The following is a 23,805-nucleotide window of genomic DNA, read 5'->3' on the forward strand; positions in this document are numbered from 1 at the left end:
CTCTTTTCTAGATCATTGTGGTCATGTTATTTGGGTGTGGTTGTATCCTAGTCTATTGTTCTACTTTCATTTTTGTGTTCTTTCACATTCTGAGTAAGAGTGTACCTTTCTATCTATTTATACAGCACCCTGTGCAGTCAGATTACATTCCTGATAGTAATTGTGAGATGTTTAATGCAACACAAACATTAAATCATCTTGGTATTGTCAAAATGACTGACTCCATCACAGAGACCAGTATTTTAGAAATGCAATATAAAAAGGCAGTCCTTGACCTAAGGAATTTATAAATTTAAAATAAGACACAACCATATAAATAAGACACATACACATAAAAAAGACAGAAGCAGATGAAATAACAATGCAATACAGTGGTCATATGAGAAAAAAAACAGTAGTTTTCTGCATTTATGCAAATATAATTGAAAGCGTTTTTGTATCTTTCATATCAGATCTGCTTGGCACTGCTTTCCAGAGCTGCAGTTAAAGGGAAAGCTATTTATTCTCCTCCCTGTCACTAGAGGCTTTTACCTACAGTAAGCAAAATGCAAGCCAGTGATTGTGTAATATATGATAGGTTCTTTGTTCTGTTTCCAGTTCGCAAAGCCCTGTTGTGTCCACTATGTATCACCATCTAAAAAATTAATTTCATAAGGTATTCAAAGGGAGCATAGATCAAAATTTATATGGTAGTAATGATGAGCATTACTAAATCAGAAAACTAAGTTATTCAATGTTACTGCATTATGCAAGAGAGCAGGACTCAAAAGATTTATGACACATTTCTGTTTGAAGACGGGAAGGCAATAGTGGGACAATCACACTTTTGAACAAAATGCCTAAGGATTGTTGCACTTGGAAGAGAAGTATATATTTGTGCATGTGTTCTACATTCACAAACAATATGTAGATGAAACATGTAATTAGTTTATAGAAGATCTGAAAGTGTGAACAATTTAAGCTAGCATAATTCATGGTAGCAGTGAAAAAGATGATAGAAGACAAACATTTAAAAAAGACTGTTTCAAGAACATAAAAACATAGACCTTCCAGCAGCAGATCCATAGTTCATATTAGTTTGGGAGACTGAAAATGTGTCCACTTCTGACACAAAGAACCAGTATTTCCCTTGCCAATAGCCACTGGGATTGGAAATTCAGAATGCAAGGTAACTGTATTTAGTTCCAGTTTTTAACATGACCTGTACTGAATAGCTCTTTTCCTTTTTTTCCTAATTTATTTCTTCCTCTTTCCCAGTCTGTTGGTTCACTCCAAAGGTGGCAATATAGTAAGAAGGAGAAACAGGGATACAGGAGACCTGACCATGCATATCTGACATTGTTACGAGTGTGAGTTTGAACTAGTTACTTTCCTTCTCTGTGCCTCAGCTTTTCTCTCTGTGAAATGGAGCCAACAACAAACTAGTGCAAAATCAGGATCTCAGCATACTCTGCAGTGAGTAAAAACCCTCCTTCTTACATGTTGAGTTATTTATCTTTATTTGATTTGTAAAAATCTTGTCAGTTAGATCTGATTCGGGGAAAAACAAATCACAGCTAATTCAATCTTGCCTCAGCCACCTACTTAATCTTCACTACTAACAAATAGAAGTGTTTCAGGCACAACAACAACAACATTCCTGCTTAATTAATTTCTAATTTTAATCTCAAACCATGCTTTATACAATCATTCCTATCACTGTGCATGCTACATTAATATGCATTAAGTACTGGATTGGTTTACTGAAGTAGTTAATTTGTTTTATTGGAAATCTTTCACTGAAAATTGTCTTTACAAAGTTATAGAATATTTTAGGACTGACACAGGAATTACAGGGCAAAAAGTTGTGCCTTTTGTTATGTGAGAATTCAGGCTTCCTGACTACAAGTATTTACCAGCATTAACAATATGAAATAGACTATTTGGTACCATTTATTGAACATTTGTCCTTCATTTGTAAATTCTTTCATTTCAAGATAAGGCTAGAAAGAAGAAAGATTTCCTGGGAAATTCAGAGTTGAGACATAAACCAAGGGAAACAGGTTGTATATCTTTGTGAAAATTACTTTCTTGATATTACATGTGTATAAAGGGTTGATATTTTACCAATCTCTGTTGTTCTTGTCCTTGGTGTTTGACTGAGGAAAAACACTTCTGGCTATGGTAAACAGGACTGCTTCTGGCATGCTCTGCTTTATTATTCCCATCAGATGTTCCTTCTGGTTTGGGTTCTTTTTATTTCTCAAATAATTATTTTTATGACACCTATCGTTATAAAATATTATCCTTACATTTACAACTAGAACAATACTCTTGAGGCAGTTTCTTCATGTGTTCCTTACCCAGGAGGTAAAAATGCATTGATAGAGAACAGTAGAAATTTCATCAAAGCTGACCATTTTCAATTGATGGTTATATAATATCCTGTAACAAAATAAGGATTAAATAGACCTAGACAAAATGCAAGGTAAACATAATAATGCAAATAGAACTCAGTTTAGGTTCCATTTTATAGTTTAACATTATCATTAAAAAGAGCAATGAAAACCATAATGATAAGACACTACATAATAAAAATAGCAGCAGAGAAACTAATTAGAAACAGTATGGAAAAAAAAAATAATTGTACAGCATAGTGATGTTTATAATGCAAGAGTGGAGAACCAAAGAAGAAACTGTGAATTGGGACTATGACATAGTTAAGCTAACTAGTATTAGTAGAGGTATATAAAAGAACAGGAATTAGAGCAAATAAACATATGTATTAGAAAAACCTAAACAAAAACCAAACAACACAAAATGAGTAGAGGAAAGTTCTAGTTTCTTTGTCAGAAGACAAAGTAAAAACACCATGCAACGGGAAACAGCAGACAATAAATACCCATATGTGAGTATATAAATAGCAACAATAGAACTCTTAGGAGTTGTATACAGCGGAAGTAAACACAGCATCTTTCCTTTAAAATGGCAGAAAACCAGAGAAAGCACTAAGAGTGAAAATAACAGCTTGCTTCTGTAGTTAGCAAAAAAATCCAGCTGAGATTAAGAAAAAAATCAAAGACTGAATAGCAGCTAGACTTCTGACAGCTGTAATGAGTCTAGAAAGGCATGTGGATTGGTTTTTATTTATTTTTTGCCAAACACCAACTTCTCTGGGGGCTCTTTCAAGCACCTAAAGCCTTCATCATGGCCAGTTCAAAGCTTTCAAAACAGCAAGCACCTCTAAGTATCAGAGTTCAGGTTGAAACTGTTATCAGAACTGTATCAGAAGATACTAGATGTTTCAGAGTGTAAAGTTTTGTAAACCATCAGAGTACCTCTACTTTGTACTGATGATATTTTTAAAAAAGATTTCTTCATACATTTTTTTTTTCTATTATATACTTCCCCTGTACCTGTTTGCTTTCCTGTGTAGTATCCATATATAGATATCATATCTAGAGATACACATTATAGAGATCATATATAAGTAGATTCTACACACACACTCAGGAATATATGGCAATGCTTTCTCTTTCTGGATTATCCATACGTGGACAATTTTCCAAAAAACAAAGAGTGGTTCAATGTTGAATTTCCCCTCTCTCAGACACATAATCTTCAATGGCTCACTATCATTTCAAACTCCATGTGGTTAAAACTGAGCTGTTCATTTTGATATATGTCTGTCTCACAGAAAACTGTGCATTTTTCTTTATAAATATCCCTTTCAGCCAGAAGACAGAATAATTTATTCTGTCAATTCAGAAAACCATAAGAACATAGTGCCTTAATAGAGAGACTGTTTCTCCCTCTCTTGCTTTCTCTCCTGTGCACACGCAGGCAGTCCCTGCCCTGAAATGAAGTCTCAGATCTAGTTATGTTTTATACAGAAAGTAAAATTACTTTACTAGCCCCAGGAAAGTACTTAAAAATATATTTTGAAATGTAATATCACTAACAGTAAGAAAAATGTTCTGTTTACTGGATGACTATTAAGAATCTAGGTGCATATGCACTGCACCGAATCTTTCACACTGTAGGAAAATAAAACATAACAAGGTGGTGTGAATTACAAACTAAACATTATCTTCATTTCCAAGTGGGTAAAGCCTGTTGGACATGTTGGACATACTATGATACAAACTTCCTAGCTCCTATTAACATCTGTTAGACTGTCAAGCACCTTTTAAGAATTCCTAGGCTTCAGGGTTTTTTTAACATGGGTTTGCAAAGGAATGTTTTCCTGACCAAAAGATATTGTAGGAACATTTGAAAGGGACATCTTGGATAATCTAATCCAAACACCTGCTTCAAGCAATGATGGGTTTATATTAGTCTTCCCATAAGTGTACTTAACCTTTCCTTAAAGGCATCTAATTATTTTGCCTCTACTCTGGTGGCAAACTGTCATGCTGTCTGATCAACGTCAGTGTAAAAGAAAATGTCTATATATCCAGGCTAAATTAATCTTTCTTCCAAGTAAATTTCTGGCCATTACTTCTGCCCACTACAAATTTTTCCACTTCTGTCTTTCCTGTTTTCACACATTATGATGCATATATCTTTCAGCATTTCTCGCTCTTTAGAGTAAAAAAGACCTTCCACAATTCTCACACTTTCAATGTACCTGTCTATATTATTCTATACTTCAAGTACTGACAGCCCAGTACTATATAAAATGATAGTGATATCCTTCCAGCTCTTTGAAAAATGTTTTTGCTCAGATATCTTTCAAAACCTATGCAGGCTTTTTGTAACATCTTCAGAGAAGATATCATTTTTGCTTGCATTAGTGGCAGAATCATATTTCCTGAATATATTTTATTTTACTTTATGCCTCTGCTACATACATTTCTCCTCCAGTTTCTCATCTTTTGTGCTGTAAATAGCAGGATGGAAAAAAATCTCCTAGAAGAATAAATTTTTTTGCTGTTGTCTTGATTTTTATGTAGTAGTTTCTTGATCCTGTATTTTAATTGCTAGGTGCATGCATCTATCAGTGGAATAACTCTGAATGTAGAATCCTACTGAATATTTCAAATTTCTACATTTAGGGATTTTACTTTACAGTATCAAAGAAGAGCTAGACTATGATCTCAGGGACTGCAAAATCTCTGACTTTCCTAACATTGAGAAACAGGAAAATTGCATTCATTTTCTGATCAAGACTGCTACAGTCAGTGGAAACCTGCCCTAGTGATGAAAGTCTTCCCTCAGTCTTCAGAGTGGCCAAGATTTCATATAATGTATTTTCTAAAACAGCTGGCAGAATTCTCTGTGCTACAGTAATTGGGTGATAGATAGCAGTGAGCTAGTGCTTTGTCAATAGTTAGAGAGGGAGGTTATGAGGATTTTCAGTGCTAGGCAGGGGAATGGGTTTGGCTTTAACTCCTGTAAATTATTGCTGTATATTTTAACTCTACACACTGGCTACTGTTCCAACAGGAAAAAATTACCATGATAAAAAAGATATCTTGGCAATCTCTAGCTAACTGTTGATAGCTGCTATTTCTGTGTGTAGGAAATCTGTTCTTGCAGAAAAACTTTCTGGTTTCTGTGCCCTGATACAGAAGGTGCCAGATGAGATGCCTGCCTCCCCACCAAAGTCTACAGACATTCACCTGTTGCCTTTTGTGAGGACAGAAACATGTTCTTGAATTGGGTACAATGACAGCAGAAGTAATATCATGCTTTTCTTGTCAGTCATCTGCCAGCACAGTGTACTGAATCAGGTCGCTGAAGAGCCAGAGGTAACAGAAGTAAAGCTGGCACGGGGAGAGAAATGTAACTGTGAAACTGGGACGTGGCAAGGAGGTTAGGAGAAAAGGAGAGGATGCTCTGCTCAACCCCAACAAGCTTCTAGGCTGGCTCAGCCCATCTTGACCAGTCACACATGAGGATGGGACAGCCTAACATAAAGAGTGTAAAATAGTTCCTTAAGGTTCCAGCTGCATCTGATGAACTTTTATCTCACAGAGTACAGTACAGTCTATGAACTTGTAAACCCAGCTAACAGATCCTAAAACTTTGTGCCTGTGTATATCCATGGCGTATGAGATCCCTTCAAGAAATAAGGAATAGATCTCTCCACTGATGTTAGAGTTTTTGATACTCTCAATCACACAGTATTGCTGCTTTGCCCTGTAATTGATATTTTTTTCTTTCTCTTTGCAATATGTACAAGGATAGCCCAAATTAATCACAGTTTTTTCTCCCTCTCATGTAGGGTCTCACATATGGTTTCTATGTAACTCTTCTGTTAGCCTCAGATTTTAGCTGCCAGGAGTTTGCAGGGACCTTTAGGAGCTGTTATATTGATGTTGTGTTTCTTGTCACTGATGCAGATTCTCCATTTCCAGATCCTTGCAACAATGAAATAAAAACCCAGTTGGACTTCTTGCTAGTCAAAAGATGTTATATCAGTAGGCAAACAGGCACTTGCAAGTACAAAATCCTAGCCAGGACAGAACTTCAGGGATTCCTTGCTGCGTCTGGATTTTCAGACTTTGCAAAGTTGTTTGCATGCTGCTGACCAGAAGGTTGAAGCACTCTGTTTCTACGTTCAATGTGTAAAAGAAAGTTTTACCAAGCTTAAATTCTCAATCTCAGTCTGCTTTTTCCAGTAGCTCAGTTCTTGAACATGTTCATTAATCTGTCTAAGAATGCAGGATTTTTTGTGTGCCGTTTTCTTGGAACAAATGAAATAACAATATCACAGTTTCTGGACAAATATCCATGAAGACATTTTTTGGATTAATTTGTTGCAATCAGTGTCTTTCATGACCTGATGCCCCTGATATCTGTGACAAGTTCCCAAGTAAATCTCCCAAGGTCCCAAGGTTTCCATGAAACTATTTCTTGAGAATGACAAACTATTTGGGAGCTCACTAGACCAGCACTCCTCAGCCCGTACTCACCACTCAAGTATTTTTATGTGAAGAAATTAGTACAATTGCTAATACCTTGGATGATCTCTATACACAGACAACAATTACATGAGGTTCCATTTCTAATGCAAAGACCTTGCAACAGATCAAGGGAGGTGATTCTCCCCCTCCACTCTGCTCTCATGAGACCCCACCTGAAGTGCTGTGTCGAGCTCTGGGGCCCCCAACATAAGAAGGACATAGACCTGCTCGATCGGGTCCAGAGGAGGTCCACGAAGAAGATCAAAGGGCTGTAGCACCTCTGCTATGAAGACAGGCTGAGATAGTTGGGGTTGTTCAGCCTAGAGAAGAGAAGGCTCCAAGGAGACCTTTATAGCAGCCTTCCAGTACCTGAAGAGGGCCTACAAGAAAGCTAGAGAGGGACATTTTGCAAGGGCAGGTAGTGATAAGACAAGGGGTAATGGCTTTAAACTGAAAGAAGATAGATGTAGATTAGATGTAAGGAAGATGTTCTTCACTGTGAGCATGATGAGACACTGGAACAGGTTGCCCAGAGAAGTTGTGGATGCCCCCTTCCGGGAAGTGTTCAAGGCCAGGTTGGATGGGGCTTTGAGCAACCTGGTCTAGCGGAAGGTGTCCCTGCCCATGGCAGGGGTGTTGAAAGTGGATGATCTTTAAGGTCCCTTCCAACACAAACCATTCTATGACTCTATGAAAACAAAATATTAAAAAAAAAATGTTATTCTCAGTAGAAATCAGTAAGATCTGCCATAACACAGTTACTGTAATTTTCAAGGACTATTGTGAAGACTATGCAGTTTTGGATCAGAGTGGTTTTGGCAAAAAACAAGCTAAGTAAAAATGATTTGTAGTTTGGTTTGCTCAGGTGGAAGGAGAGGAGACAAGATAATTACTCTGGATTTACAGAACACTGAGGTTTCTGTTTTGAAATTATTTTTGGATTAGTATTTGGACAGGTTCTGTTCCAACAGATGCTGGTTATGTTGGATAGACTCCACTCTAACAAAAAGGATTCTGACCCCTCAGAAATAAAATTAGCAGGTTTTGTTTAGATCACTCTTAAAGTAAGTAGTAGAGATGGGAAAATGGAGATCTGTCCTAATTTCAGCAATCCAAGAGGCACCCCTGAGACACAGAAAAAGTAAAAAGTAGAGCTGTTCTAAAAAATGGATTATTTTTTGCCTAACAGTGTATCTATGCAAAAAAATGTAAAAAGCCTGAAAAACAAGCAAGAAAAAGAGAGTACAAAAATTGAAGTTTGCAATGGTGATTATAGCATATCATATATATATAGGATTGTGAGAACAAGATTTTCCTAATGATTTTTTCATAAGATGTCAGTCTTGGACAATACAGCTGATATTCAGTACTTAACTCAGAAAATAGAAGAAACGTGTCATCAGATGTCAGAGTATATATTTACAATGCAAATTTGAGATGATAATTTGACAGCGATGACTGTACAGATAAAACCTATGAATTCTACAGACTCTCTACTCTTAAGGTCTGAAGAAAAGAGAATACAAGGAGAAATTTCTAGGATAGAAGGCAGAAAGATTAAAGCCTGCCTTTGACCAGTTGGTCAAGCTACTACAGGAATATCACTGAAATCACAGAGCATTTGTAAGCTTTTTAACTACCCATGTTACCTCTTGGTCAAAAAACACGAACTAAGGTATAACACAACAAGGCTTCTACATCAGGAAGAAGAGAATTTATGACCTAAGGGAGGAATAAGCAACCTTGGATCTATGACAACCTGAGTGTAAACAAATAACTAAGAAAGTAAGAATAAAAGCAAAGCGAACAAACAGTAGCCGAGAAAAGCACAGGTTCACAGAAGGGCAGAGTGAAGGATTAAGCAGTGATCGTTACCACTCCTCATTTTCACTTCTCTAGAGTGTCATTCACCATACCCCAGCAAGGCTTGGTCTGGTGAGCTACAGTGAAAGCCGTGATGGCAAAATAACCTTTTCAAAACAGTAAGCAATGTTTCCGCAGTAAAAGGAAAACAAGTCAAGTAGAAAAGGCATGGAGACAATCTGTGCCTATAGAGTCAGACAGGTACAGCTTACCTCAGATACCAAAACTTTTGGAGAGCTTTGAAGAAGCAGTGTCTGCCTCTCACACCTTACTCCTAAGTGTTGTCTTTTAACCCAGGCCTCATCCTCTGTTCTTCCTTTTTCTGTCCTTCACTTTCCCCATTCTTGGTTAAAACTAAAAGCCAGCATTAGCAGAAGCAACCTAAGTGATGTCATTGCCTTCAAGTACCAGTAAATGGGCTATCTGAAGGTAATGTGTGCTTTCCAGGGTGTATGTTTTCAGGCAAGTAACCTTGAATTAGCCCATTGTAATTCTAGAGGAAAATCGGGTGGTTGTATAGTTTTCTTCCCATATTATAGGGATATCTAGTTGCCTCACATAAATGCAGACAAATTGGTAAATGAGGTCTGGTGGAAGGAAGCACTACATCAGCAAAGAGAAAACAGGTCCCTCAGGAATCCTTAAAACCGGGCATAACTTCTTTAAAGGAAGAAAGCAAAGAACAAGGAGGAATATAAAGAATAAGAAATAGCCTATTTCCATAAGGGACAGCTCAAAGGAAGAATAAAAAGATAGAAAAGAGGCAGGAGCAGACACAGAATAAAATGTAGAATTTTAATTGCTTTGTGGTGAAAGTAATGTTTCTTCTTGATCTGTTTCGTGTGTAGCAGACTGCTAAAGGTAGCATTTGGGGTGTTTGAGTGCCGGGTTTTTCTTAACTCTTTAGCCTCAGAACCATAAAATATTTTACCTTCCTTGATCTTGCTTCGGTCTTTCCTGAAAAAGTTGGAGCTCTGAGATGAATGACTAAGGAGAGAAGTCTTCAGATTTCTGAAGACAAGCCCCATATTAGCGCTCTATGGACACCCGGAGTAAGTTTTAACGAGATAAGAGGCGTGCTTAACACACCCCCACCAGACCTCCTTTCCCCGCGCCCTTGCAGATTTTCTCCCCTCTCCGACGGCCGCGCAAGCCGGGCTGCGCAGGGTACCCGGCTCCTCTCTCCGCGCCCGCGCAGGACAGAGGGTTCGCTCCGCAGAGCCCGGCCACAGCTCCTCGCCCTGCGGCGGGCGGGTGGGGGGCTCGGGGGCCGGGAGAGGCGGGCAGACCTCCCCTCCCTCTCTCCCTCCCTCCCTTCCTCCCTCCCGTCCCTCCTCCCTCCCGCCCCGTCGCGCCGGAGCCCGGCCGTGCTGCGGACGGGGGCTGCCGCCTTCCCGGCGAGGAACCCCCGCGCCCTCCGCCGAGCTCCCCGCGGGGCGGCGCGGAGCAGCGCGGAGCGGCCCCGGCCATGGGGCTGCGCGTCGTCGGGCTCATCGGCTGCTGCTGCCTGCTGCCCCTCGTCCTCCCCGCAGCTCCAGGTAACGCGGGGAGCGCTGGAGGGGGGCGGCGGGGGCGCGGAGAGCAGCGGACACCCCGGCGTTTGCCGCGGGAAGCGGCGCGGCGAGGGGAGGCGAGTTGGGAAAGTTTTCGGAGTTAGCCGGAGCCGGGCGGAAAGCGGCGGCGGGAGCCCCCCCGGCAGCCCCCCGGTAGCCCCCCGAGGGCCGGGCCTGCCGGCGCTCGCTCCGTCCGGAGGTGCCGGTGGTCCCGAGGAGACTGTTCCTCGCCACCCGGCTGGGGCATTTCTCGTGCCGTTTGCTCAGGGTGTCAGTGGCTAACGGTGATATTCCAGGGGAGCGTTGCTTGGTGCAAATACTTGAAAGAAACCAAACAATGTGACTGAGACCTCCTTTTGCGTTATTCATGCATGATTTAATGAAAATGGTGGGGTTTATTTTCATCCGACGTAGGGGTGAAATGAATTCAACACTTCTGCTGGAAGTTGTTTTAAATGGTATTTCTTTTCTGACTGAAGATACTTTTGTGTTTCAAGTATTTCGGAAGCAATGCATTTGGAGCGGCATGTTGTGAAATGACAGACATGATTTGTTCTGAAATTTCCCCTTTAAAGTAGCGTATAGTGATATTACATACACTTTACCTACGCTAAAGTGACTTGATATTCTTTTGCAGTTACTTCTTTATGTCATTTCACGTATCCTGTAGGAACGCTCTGTAACATGCTCCAGATTAAGTTCATTTAAAAATTTATGTTGCAAAAACATGTGTTTGAAGAAAAACCCCAGAACATTATGCAGTCTGAGTTCTTTTAAAACATCAGTAACGTGTACAGGACATGATGTGATTTTTGTTCTGATTGCTGATTTTTCTGGTTTCATATTGTAAATCTCTTCTTCCAGGCGTGAACTGTAAAACTGGCTGCCACCCAGAGAATGGATTTTGTGAATTTCCCAGTGAATGCAGGTAAAAAGATCTGTCAGACAGGGCTATTAGCACAGGAATGGACAGCTTCAATAATTCATAGTCCTGGTAAAATAGAGAGAAGCTGAAATGATTTGCCCTCTGAAAATATGGAACTGTAATGAAACAGCACTCTATTAGGATACAGTAACTAGAATCATAAAGCATAGACATCTAGGTGCCTTTATAGTCTACTTTTTTCCAGTAAGAAAAGTCCTTACATCGATTAGCAGTTTTTTTTCTCACTGAATGAAACTGTTTTCTTCACATAAATGGCTTCTAGTATTCCAGAAGCATTGATGGTATCTTTTTGTTCAAATGTGCTGCATAGTCCAATTTTGTATCTGAAAGTTTATTTGTTGTGCCTCAAAAAGGGGAACATCCTTGTAGTTATGTTTATTAAAAATAAACGATGCCTTTTATCTCTTTCATGTCTTTTATCTCTTTCAGGTGTCAGCCTGGTTGGCAGGGTGCTCTTTGTAATCAGTGTGTACCTTTCCCTGGGTGTTTGCACGGCAGCTGTGCCAAGCCCTGGCAGTGCATCTGTGAGGAGGGCTGGGTTGGCAGCCTCTGTGACATAGGTTTGCACATCCTTTCCTGTCCTTGAGCAAGTGAGGTGAAACAGCCCCATCTGGTGCTGGAGACATGCAAAAATCCTTCTGGATAACTATAAAAGAGTGTTAGCGCCAGATAATGACGGGATTCTGGGCAGTGGCACATAAACCTGGAACTTTTCTAAGAATTTAGACAGAAGCATGCCGTATCTTTTGTAACTGGGCAGATGTGTGAGCAAAGCGTAAACTCATTCTATTTTAAACATTGATTATCGTGGACAAGGCCAACAAATAACTGCTCCCTTGTTATTAAATAAGCCCTTTCTATAACAATCAAGTTGTTTTGTATATATTAAATAATTTGAAATATTTACCTAGCACATTATATATATACACACGCTACTTTCTTAATACTTCATGAAAAGGAAAACATTGTGCTTATTTCTTCCTTTACTTAACCCAGTGATACATTCAGTGGAGGAGCATTAGTATAACAGAGGACAAGATCTGCCTGAACAGTGTGGTCTGCCACTTCCCTCTCAGGTCTGAGAGGAAAGCACAGCTCTTGTGTGCATTCTCTCACCCCTTGCCAGTCAGAATGAGCCATCTTAGCATAAGCAAGCTGAAGAATTGGCCTTTGCTGAGCTGGTTTATTTTGACTGATACAAGCAAATGTTCAGCTAGAGAGATCTGAGAGGGCTGACATCACATGAGCATCCAGGAGCATGTGCCTGTTCAGCCCATGTACCTGCAGCTGGAAGAGGACAGGTGTCCAGGGCCTCCATTCTCTTTCTGTGTTTTTCAGGTTTTTGTTGTTATACATCTTATAATTTATAGAGTATGACTGTGTTCTGCCAATGCATACCTAAAACAGTAATTAAAACAGATTGAACTGGATACAATTTTCGAGATGACTAAAAGACTCGGAAGATTTCAGGTAGTTTACATCCTTGCAGTGACACGGACCTTGGTGCATTTAGCTTCTCATCAGGTTTTGCAGCCCATACTCACAGGCTGTACACATAAGCATAGACAGGCTTCTTAGTTTAAAGCTAGTCCTGGTATGTTTGCAGAGCTGCGGTAGCAATGGTGCAGGTGTGACTATAAGCTCTCAGAGATGTTGCTCTGGACACCTCCCATGGATGTGTTTGTACCTGAGGCAGCCACATAGATTCTCATTACAATTAGTGAGGAGGAATGGGTCCCTCTGTTGCCTGTCACCCACAGTCATAGATTTCTAAAACTAAACAACCCCCCATTGCCGACTTAGGAGGCTCAGTTCTATTGCTTGTTAATTACTCCAAAGGACCAGATTTTTAAAGGTACCATCTTAACATCTAAAGATTCCAGTAAATTAAGTTTTTCAAGCTGGGCATACTTTTAAAAGCTGTAACTACCTAGCTGAATTTCTAAGTACAAATATAACTTTGCAATTCTGAGCCTTGCAATGTTTCCCTCTTGCAACCAGTACTTAGAATGCAAAACGATGCTTAAGAAATTGTACCCATATCTTTATGGAAAAATATTATTTTAATATATATTCATTAAGATGGTTCTATAATACAAAAAAATCCCTTGCTTAAGTTCAGAAACTATTATTTCTCTCAACACTCAAGAGTCATCTGAGAGTCTTCTTTGCCAATTTGAATCTAGATCCCCATGAATAACTGCCAAGAATATTCAAAAAGAAATAACCATCTTTTCATCTGCAGAGACATGTTATGTTGACAGTCTTTCATCTCAGTGGATTTAGCTACTCTAAATGCATTATTTTGCCACAAGGGATCAAGAGAAGGCTCCTCCTTTTCTTGCTATTGGAATGTTGCTACAAATTGTTATCCTCACCCAATAAAGTACTGAAACCTCAAATAGGTTAATTGTTCAGCTACTGATCTCATCATCCTCTGCCAAAAAGTTGGTGTCAGTTTCCTGGCTGTATAAAGTCATTACAGACTGCTGTAGCTCATCGACAGGTACCACTAAATGAAATTTGATCAGGTTAGGAAAAAGGAGGGCTTTTGAGGGCTCCTGCCCTTTTGAGGATCACTGGTATATACACATAACTTTTTTAAAATATGGAAATACAAACCTATCCATTTTTACCATAAAGTACCAGAGTCCCTCCGTCTCTGTTCTAATATGATTTTTTTGTGTATGGTGAGAGCACGCCACAGTTATATTTTTCACGTACATATGACATTAAGTGCCATTTTTTAGCTACTGGACACCATTTTTAGCTTCAGGTGTGTAATAAGATAAGGCATGTTAGAAAGCTACATTTGTATTTTTTCTATGGAGATTAACAAAGGGTCGTGAGTAATGTGCCATTCTCTTGAAATTCTTCCTTTTTGCTGCTGTAGAAAGTTTAATATTTGCCAGGGAATTTCTGTCACAGTGACTGTTTTAATGTTGCCAGCTATGAGCAAATGCCAACATACAAGGATGGCAAAACCCAGAATGGAAAACTGTAGGAGGGTCTGAAGTTCATTTGGCCACTACTGCAAACACCTGAACTATTTGTAAAATACAGATATAGTCTCAGCAGCTTATTTGCTTGCCAATCATGGGAGGAAAAAAGATGATTTGGACTGGTGGTGACATCTCTTTTTCTATTTTCTAGAAAAGATAGTGTATGGTCTCCTTGGCTTGGATCATGGAAGTTACTTTCTGGAGTAGTTTTAGATCACCAACTGGTTTGCTAATGCCTCTGACTGTGGTAGCTGTTGTTTTTACTATGGGCAGCCTGGTTCTCAGTGCAGGTCACAAATGACCTTCCCAGTAATTTAGAGGCATGCAGATTATAGTTTGGGCTTGATTCACTGTAAACATGTAGGGCAGGATCAGTGGTATCATTTATGGCTATTATTGCAGTCATGTGGACAGACGTGGCACTTAAAGAATGAGTTGGTCTTAGTGTTAACACTGCTGGTTAACCTCTTTGCAGTGGAGTGCACCAGCCTGCCTATCTGGATGCCATGGCATCTTCTCATCCTGTGGTAGCACAGCCATGAAATTGGGTATGTGAACACCTGGAACCAGGCTGCACAGCACAGTTTCCCTCTACAGCTGACATACACTATGCTACAGTATAGGAACCACAGCAAACACTGACATAACAAAGAGAAAACCAATTTAGTCAATTTATTTCCAGGAGAAAAATGGCAGTCCAGTCAGTGTATATGATCCACCTTGCTAAATCAGATCAGTCATCTTCTCATCTCTGGCTGTGCCTGCACAGTCATGTTAGTGGGCCCCTGGCCTCCTGCTTGAATCTTAGCCTCAGTCTGGCTAAAAAGCCAACATGTGGTGTCAGCTCAGAGTATGCTGTGCTACATGTCACTTGACTGCTTTGACAAGGGCACGTGTTGGTAAGCTGTCATGGAAGAGAGTACAGGTGGAGCCTCTAATGCCCCTGCTAGGCATGCATGAGACAGTGTCTAGAAATTCTACTGTGACATAAACTACTACTGAGTGTTCCTTCTTCATAAAAACACTCAGTGATTGCTTCATGTACTGCAGCGTGACAACTTAGTTTTACACAAATATTAATTTATTGGTAGTATGATTGTGGCCACTCATAATGCATGTGTAAGTGAACCATCCTTTTTTCAAATTCTCATCTCAGACTCAGTTACCACTTGAAGCAAATAAATCACTTGGTTGGTGGCCTTTTGAGAGGTAAACTAGAAAAAAATAGAGAAAATGGGCTGCTTGAAGCTATTTATATATTATATTTTAAAAGGACATGTTCCCACAATCTTTTAAGTTGTGTTTTAAAATTAAATCCCTGACATAAATTACTGACAATAATGTTTGTGTGTATATATATATACACACACATACCTATCCATATATATATTTTAGAGAGTTTCCTTGCTTCTGCATCAGAGTTCATGCTTTATTAGTTGCCTTTAAAGCCTGTGAAAACAGGTGGCAAACAACACTGCTCCAAAAAGCATTCAAGGTTATTTTGGTCCTTGTGAAAATGGGAGCTTACGCTCAATGTGCATGCAAAGTGGTTGTCTTACAATGAGAACAGGCTAATGCATTAGAAAATAGAGCCTCTTATCCAGGAAAGATTGTATTTGAAAGCTAGGGCTGTTGAAATGTTTTGCTATGGTTAAAATTTTGCAGTACCCCGTGATATCATCCAAATTTCATGTTATGTTGTGAGAAGTAAAAAATAAATGCCCTTAAATCCCTTTTCATCTTCTTAGAAAGTATATGTGTGCACATGTGTGTGCGAGGCATCAGATAACTTCCAGTCAGCACTTCTCTGCAGCTGCTCCATTAGCTGGCTAAAATATGCACTTGTTTGTTTATTTATTTTTAATTATTTTAAAAATTCGGTAATCATTTGAGTGGGAAGTGGCTCAGCAGGGAAATTGTAAAGAAAAGGAGATGTGTTACTTTGGGTCCAGACGTCATACAGCTCTCTCTTTTGGTACAGTTATGTAAGGGTTGGATGCAGCCCAGCCAAAAGATGAAGTTTTAAGAGATTTTTTGTAACTTGCTGATCTCTTGTTATGAAATTCTTGTTCATAAGCACATAATGATAGGCTTTGGGAAGAGAGCACGGAGAATTCCCAGTTCCTGATTGCTTTATCAGAATTCTGCTCATGGAGAAGCCAAGGTTGTGAAAGGATGGCTAGACTACGTAGAAGTTCTTTCTCCCATACTAATATTTTATTGATAATATTACTTATTTATAGACTGCAACAATTCAAACATATTTTACAAGTGGGAGCTAGGAAGAGAGAAACAAGCTGAAAGCACTTGCAGTAGTTCAACAATCTGAACTCCATTTTAACAGAGGGAGGAATAAATCAGAATTTATAAAATGCAGGATGAAGGAGCATTAAAACTATATTTTATTTGAAGTATTATATACTATTTACTGACTGTTCCTCATTAGACTAATTGAGCCCTGGTTTTTTTAAACAGATATTCACCCATGTTCTGCAAAGCCCTGCACCAATAACTCAACGTGCATAGAGACTGGTGATGGAGGATATATTTGTCTGTGTGCCCAGGGATTTACAGGAAAAAACTGCCATCTCAAAAAAGGACCCTGCATTATTAATGGGTAAATATTGATTTCTGACATGAATTTAAAATCCACACTCCTACTGACTATTATTCAGAATTCTTTGCTAAGTGGAAGTATCTTTGTGCTAAAACATACAATGCTTCTGCTGGTTGCTGATATTTTTATCAAACTTCACAAATCTGATTTGTTCATATTGTAAAAATTTACAGATTATCAGCATGAGTTTGTGTGCATAATTTGAGTACTAGAAGTGATAATTTGCACATTTTCTTGTCGTGAATTTATGCCTTCACATGATTTTTGTAAACAAACTTGAAGTAACCACCCATCCTGTGTTCTAACTACTAGTGAGATATAACTGTATATACAAACTATATACAGTAATAAGAACAGTAGCCAACGCACAAGCTGTCTGCACAAAAACATCCAGTCCACACCAGCCTGTCATTTTTCTTAACTGACATATAATGGTATGTCCATAGTTTACTGAAGGAGATAATCTCACTTTCACCAGAACAGGGTGTGGGAGGCCATTGGTCTCCATTCTCCAACAGCAGTAGGACGTTAGGAACAGCATTGCCAGTAGGTTGAAGGAGGTGATCTTTCCCCTCTGCTCAGTCCTGGTGAGACACATCTGGAGTGCTGGGTCCAGTTCTGGGCTCACCAGTACGAAAATGACATACTGGAGTGAGTCCAGTGAAGGGCCATGAAGAGGATTAAGGGATGGAAACATCTCTTCTATAAGGAAAGGCTGAGAGCTGGATTATTTAGCCTGGAGAAGAGCAGGCTCTGGGGGAACTTGCTCATATGTATAAACACCTGATGGGGAGAAGCAAAGAAGACAGAGGTGCCCAGTGAAAGGGCAAGAGGCAATGGGCACAGACTGAAAAACTTTCAGCAGTATCACTGGTAGAACTGCTTGAAAAAAGGATGACCTTTCAAAGTTAAAGAAAATGTGAATTAGTGTTTTTGTTGAAATCTAGACATATCTCCTGTCTTCTAGCTCATCAAGGATCTGATCCCATAAACATACAAAACACCTTTCTGATGGATACAAGCTCGGTAAAACTATCACCATAAAATCACAGTTTTCTTTCTCTCTAGCTCCATATCAGTACCCTCTGGTTCTCTTTTTGCTCAGTGATAAATAATTATGAATATTCATATCTACCTTATGACTAAATCTTCCTGAAGACTTGTACACTCTTGTTTAAGAAACATTAACACCTCTCACTGTCTCTGGCAAGAATTGCCATTCTTACAACTTTATGTCAGTGGAATTTTTTTGCTGTTGCTTTTAATTGGAGGATAGTCACACGGTTCTGTCTGGGTTTACTTTGAGCCTCTAAGATAACTGCTCTGATTAGCCTGTTTCTCTTCACTGACAATGAGGAAATTTAAGTTCCTCACAAGTGTCTTGAATCACATCCAAGTTATTCGCCTAACTTAGGGGATGTGAATAGCTTGCTTACTCCACTTTTCATCTGTAGAGCAAATATTTCAGTAATTCAGCATGGGCATATATTAACTACCCCAAAGAACAGGTGAGGTACAGCATCAAAGAAATAACACAGATTAGTTCCAAGTACTTAATTAAAATCCTCATGGTTTTAAATTGCTGAAGCTACATTTTTTTCATGGTACCCTGTGATCAAACTGAATGCTCATGAGCTAGTCTGAAAGTCATGGACAATTTTTCTTAAGGAAACCACATACTTGAAACAGCAGTTCTTTTTCTCTAGGAAGCTATGTCTTTTTCAGGAAAATTAGCAGAAGGCTCTGCAAATCTGCTTTTAGTTCAAAAAGACAACTGTTCTTATCATAAGCACTCCGTGTCTGCTAATACTTCACAGTCCACCAGAGAGTACACCTCACATCCTGGAAAGAGACCTTATCATATGATGTCATCTCATTTACATCTCACTTCCTCTCAGTTCCTCTCTACCTCAGTGGTAATGTTAACAATGTTGATATTACTAAACATTGCCGCTGGCTCCTTAGTTAATATTCACAGATGGAACCAAGACAATTCACAAATCAAAGTGTTTGTTCTAGCCTGTTTACAAAATCAGCAGATGTATCTGCATTAGTGACATCTGTGTGATGTTTTGAAGTTTTGCTCTGAAGCAGAGCAGCAAGTGGTACTTTCTAAAATGAAAGCAGATTATTTGGAAAGCAAAGAAGTGGTACGTCCCATGTTTCCACAACTAACCCTTCATGTACCACACCTTGTTGAACAAGCATTAAAAGCCAAAATTGGCAAGTAATGGAATCTATTCAAGGACACTAATATTAATACCTTGTTTATTTAAAGCTATTAAAATTAGGCAAATGTAACTCCGTATTTATAATAAATAAATAAATATTTTAAAATTCTGCATATTTCCCCTTAACTGTTTTTTATTTAAATTGTTTACACTTCTGAAAGGTTCAGAAAAAAAGGTATACTTACATTCTCCAACAATTTCTTCCTATTTCCCTAGAAAGTACTGTAATTCAACTGAGTCATGAGGGTTCAAACTTCCTCATGTTGCCATATCCAAAACAGCTTGTCAGATTTTCCATGGGACCTGTAAAGCTAAGAGCTAGAACTCTCCAAGAAGGCCATAACCACTTATTTACTCAAGGACTTTACAACCCCAACTTCCATATTTTGCTTAAAGCAGACAGTGGCTAGTGATTGTGGCAAAATTCCTTGTTTGCATGATCACCTCAAGTTGTCACCAACAACTGCTATCTCATAGTCCAGAGACAACCACACCTTTCTCTTTCCTAATACTGCTTCCAGACTTCCAATTTGTTCTTTCAGTAGGTTTTTTTTTTCCAGCCAACATCTATAGTGAAGGACAATTCAAGAGGACAAAGCAGTTTATGTGGAAGCACCGAAAACCAGGCAGATGATTTCTCTACCAGATTGTTCAGGCTCTCTTGATGGGTGGCCATCAAGTGTTTCCGTCGCCAGGAAAGCCAGAGGTGCTTGTGGTAGCTTGTATCATAGCTGCTCCCAGAGAAATGGTTGGGCGTTTGAAAAACTCAACCATTTGGTCAGGGACCATTTGTAGTCAGGAGCTTCTATCTTTTTCACAGTCATCTCACTCAGACATCAACAGATCTCTCACATTTCTGTGTCCCACCATGGAAATCCCTAATGGCCAATTGCTACTGACCTCTGCATATATGAAATGTCAGCATTCAAGAAGCTGTGATGTTCATTACTCCTGGGGCTTTTTCCTGGAAATGTAACACTTAAATAACAGCTAGGACTTTGCAACTATGTACTGGTACTATGCTGTATGTCTTCAGAGATTTAAAAGTATTAGGAAAACTGTTGTCAGAGAGACCTTTTGTAAGCTTTGTTATTCATTTTAAGAAGGTAAATTTTAAAAGCTTTGATCATATATGATGAACTGCCTTGAAAGTGCGTTTTGAGATTTGTAAACCTGTGACCCAGGGACCCTTTCCTGCCAATGGGGCCAAAAGGACCAAGACCACATTGCATAGCTCCACTGAACTAGCACATTTGTGCCTTTCTGTCAGTGAGTGGCCCTACCTTTTGGCCTTACACTCAGTAAGGCACAGTTACATTGCAAAGGTAAAAAAAGGTGTCTTAGTGAATTTACATCACTTAAAACATAGTACCAGCCTATTAATTATTAAGTTCTTAAAGGGTTTGCAGAAATACTTGGTTTCCTATGGTCCTGTCCTCACATTATAGCTGACTTTGCCAAGGCTGAAATTATCCCATTAATATTTTTTATTATATTTAACAAAATTTTTGGCTGAACAGCAATTTGCAGGAAAGTATCTGTTTGCTTCTAAATTTTTTGTGTCATGGAGCACTGGAGAGGTAGAATAAAAACAATCAGCTTTACATCTGGCTACTATGGCAGAGTGTTTTGCTTTGCCAGTATAATACATAGATTATTTTATGAATAATCAGGTAGAAGAGAAAGCCATGCTGCTAGTGTCTTCGTTCAGTCTTGTCTGAATAGTTGCTCAGCTAAATAGCTCTAAGCATATGAAAACACTGGAAAGCTTAATTTGAATAAATGTTTGAAATAATTCAAAATCCCTTCACAACTCTTCAGGTTGAATTTATATACTGGTGTACTAATCCTGCCCGAAGGGTCAGCAGAAGATATTATAATCTGTATTGACAAAGCTGTTGAACAAACTCATTATTGATTCAACTTCGTTGACTTCAGTGGATTTGCATTTGGAATTGACTCTTCTATAGAAAACCAGCTTTTTTTGTTATATAAAGTGTTTCCTAATAGCTTCTTTCATTGGACGTTAGTTCAATTCTATGTGTTTGTTATCTATTCTAGCTCTCCCTGCCAGAATGGAGGAACATGCATTGATGACAATGGTTTTGCACCCCATGCTTCCTGTCTGTGCCCTTCTGGTTTTGCTGGCAACTTCTGCGAAATAGATAGAGATGACTGTGAATCTAGCCCATGTGAAAATGGAGGAACATGTACAGATACTGGTGTGGATTTCAGCTGTTTTTGTCCCCATGGCTATACAGGAAAGCTCTGCAGCAGCCGTGTCATATTCTGTGCAAGTGGCCCATGTGAGAATGGAGGGACATGCAGTGAACATCCCCAAGGAGGATTTGAATGCATCTGTAAACCAGAATTCATTGGTGTGACCTGCAAACATCCCAGCAAAAACACAAGTCTTCCTGGAGTGAATATGGAGACAAAGCATGTGCAGAATTACAAGCCACCCCCAAAAGCTCATCACAGATCAGTGCATCAACAACAAGAAATCCTGAAAATAACAATGAAAGAAACAATCCAAAATGCAGATCCCTTGCTCAGTAGAAGCCAGGTGATATGTTTTGTTGTACTGGGCTTGCTTACATGTCTTGTTGTCTTGGGTACAACCGGGATTGTGTTTTTTTCAAAATGTGAAATGTGGCTTGCTAATGCCAAATATAGTCATCTCCTGCGCAAGAAAAAGAACTTTTTTCTGAAATCTAACAATGGGGAAAACCTCTCAGTTAATATTATCTTCCCAGAGAAGATCAAATTGACTAATTACACTAAGAACTACACTGCCATCTAGGCCCTTAAAAGCCGAGCAGCAACTTGCAACTTTTCACAGCAATATATAAAATAGATTGAATGTATTGCCTGTGGTTGGCCTCAATATCTGTGGGTACATTTGCTGTAGTTTGTGCTGAGTAATAATGAAGAAATATAACGTATCTGTGTTGCTAAGGATTTTTTCATTCCCCAAAATAAAATATTAAAAAAAAAAAAAGATTAAAGAGCAGGGAATATTAATTTGATTTCAAGGCAGCTATTTTTTGTAAAATAAAAAGTAATTTACCACTGGAACTGTATTGCAGCTTTCTTGTCTTGTGCATAGTTTATTTGGCAAATACGGTACATGTAAATTACTCAGTAATGCTTTTTTTTTAATAAACAGCAGTTAAGGGCTATACTGGTTTATTTATTCATTTGTAAAGGTTATTCTACAGCAAAGTCCACAACAAGGGTCCCTGCTTAATTTTTCTGCTATATGTGATAAAGACTTTAGAGATTGTGATCAACAGGAGCAAATTCACACTGATGTCTCACCTATCCAGTCAGTTTTACAATTTTACATGCTTATAAAAGAGATTACTCCTTCTATAGAATTTTATAGGTCTTTGTGATATTAATTTCAGGTTAAAGGTTTCTGTTGCTTGCAATGCTGCTTCCATAAATTGTTTTATTTATCTATTTTAAAATGTTAAAAAGGTGATCGATGGCTTTGGCCATACTTTCTGTTTAGAGACCTAGTAGAGATGTAAAGGATCTGATTCTGACTTTTCTATGAATATTCCTCAAAGATCTCTGCTGGGAGAAGTGTCCTTCATGCCTATGTCATGGGGAAAAATCAAAAGATAACATGTCATCTGAAAGAGGACAGGTGCTTTTAATTCTTCAGTTCTGCTTTTTCTCTGTCATATTTCAGGGAGGGGACAACATTTTCAAGAATCAAAAGCCACACTAGCAAACAGGCAAAGGCTCATGAAAGCCACAAAATTGTAGGGACCTGGGGGCATTAATAGGTTTTAACATTCCTGAGGAGCCTCACCTGGGGTCTTCACCCACCCCCTGCCCACAGGCCCATTTCAGATCAGCGTGGGGCTATTGGTCCTGATCTGAGTGATGCTGTAGGAGGGCTGGGCTCCACCTCTGCCTGCTGGATGGGCCGCAGACCCGTACTATAAGTAGCCCATCTGCTGGATGGACCCTTTGGACCTGTGCTCTAGCCCCATCTCCTTTTGCTCTTGACTGGAGCCTATGGATGAACCCTGGACCTGGTTCATCACTTGCTATGCCTGGGACTGTCGATGGACCCCATTACCAGCACCAGCTCTGGTGATGTGTTCAGCTTCTGTGAGACTGAGCTGTTAGTGAGGGCATGTCCCACCCTGGGGCATGACCCTCCTAGGTCTCCCAGCATCCCTTCCTTCCTAGGCAGCCTGCTGCTGGCTGGTCCCTTTAAAAAAACAACCAACCAAACAAAAAAGCCCAACAAAACCAAATCACTTTGAACTGCAGTGCCTAAAGGTATCTTTAACTGCTGTTAAATAACAATTTACTTCCCCAGCCACCCCAGATAGGAACATTTAGCAGCTTCTTCTAAACTGTCTGATAACTATGCTGTTCCTAAATCCATTAAAAGCTGCTCAAATATTTTTATTTTTTTAAAAAAAAGCCTTAAAGGACATACAGGTCATATGCTAGGATTTTTGATAACATATTTTTTTCTGTTGACATCTCTCTTAATTGCTATGAGTATATAGCAAGTTTGCTGTATTGCTAATATTCGCACATATTGTAGCATTACAATGTAGTGCAAAGGTTAAAGCTAACAGGAAAAATGGTGTTGAGATACTATTGTAAAAAGTGTTCTTTAGATAACAGGATGAAAATCTTAAAGGAAGCAGATGCTCCCTCTCAAAACTCTT

General features: G+C 39.2%; 1 protein-coding gene and 1 long non-coding RNA gene across 2 annotated transcripts in view; one reads left to right on the forward strand and one right to left on the reverse strand.

Moving 5' to 3' along the window:
- The first annotated feature begins 10,103 nt into the window (after positions 1-10,103).
- Positions 10,104-22,284, forward strand: DLK1 (delta like non-canonical Notch ligand 1). The gene is made up of 5 exons (XM_074825118.1): positions 10,104-10,291; positions 11,171-11,234; positions 11,682-11,812; positions 16,730-16,871; positions 21,164-22,284. Exons 1-5 carry the CDS (start codon positions 10,222-10,224, stop codon positions 21,903-21,905), a joined length of 1,149 nt encoding a protein of 382 aa, XP_074681219.1. The 5' UTR covers positions 10,104-10,221; the 3' UTR covers positions 21,906-22,284.
- Positions 10,667-23,805, reverse strand: part of LOC141923607 (uncharacterized) — a 183,888-nt gene continuing 170,749 nt past the window's right edge. The window contains exon 7 of the long non-coding RNA XR_012623337.1: positions 10,667-11,297. This is a non-coding gene — a long non-coding RNA (uncharacterized LOC141923607). The remainder of the gene's footprint in view (positions 11,298-23,805) is intronic.

Source organism: Strix aluco, chromosome 4 (assembly GCF_031877795.1).
Source record: "Strix aluco isolate bStrAlu1 chromosome 4, bStrAlu1.hap1, whole genome shotgun sequence".
NCBI classification, from domain to species: Eukaryota; Metazoa; Chordata; class Aves; order Strigiformes; family Strigidae; genus Strix; species Strix aluco.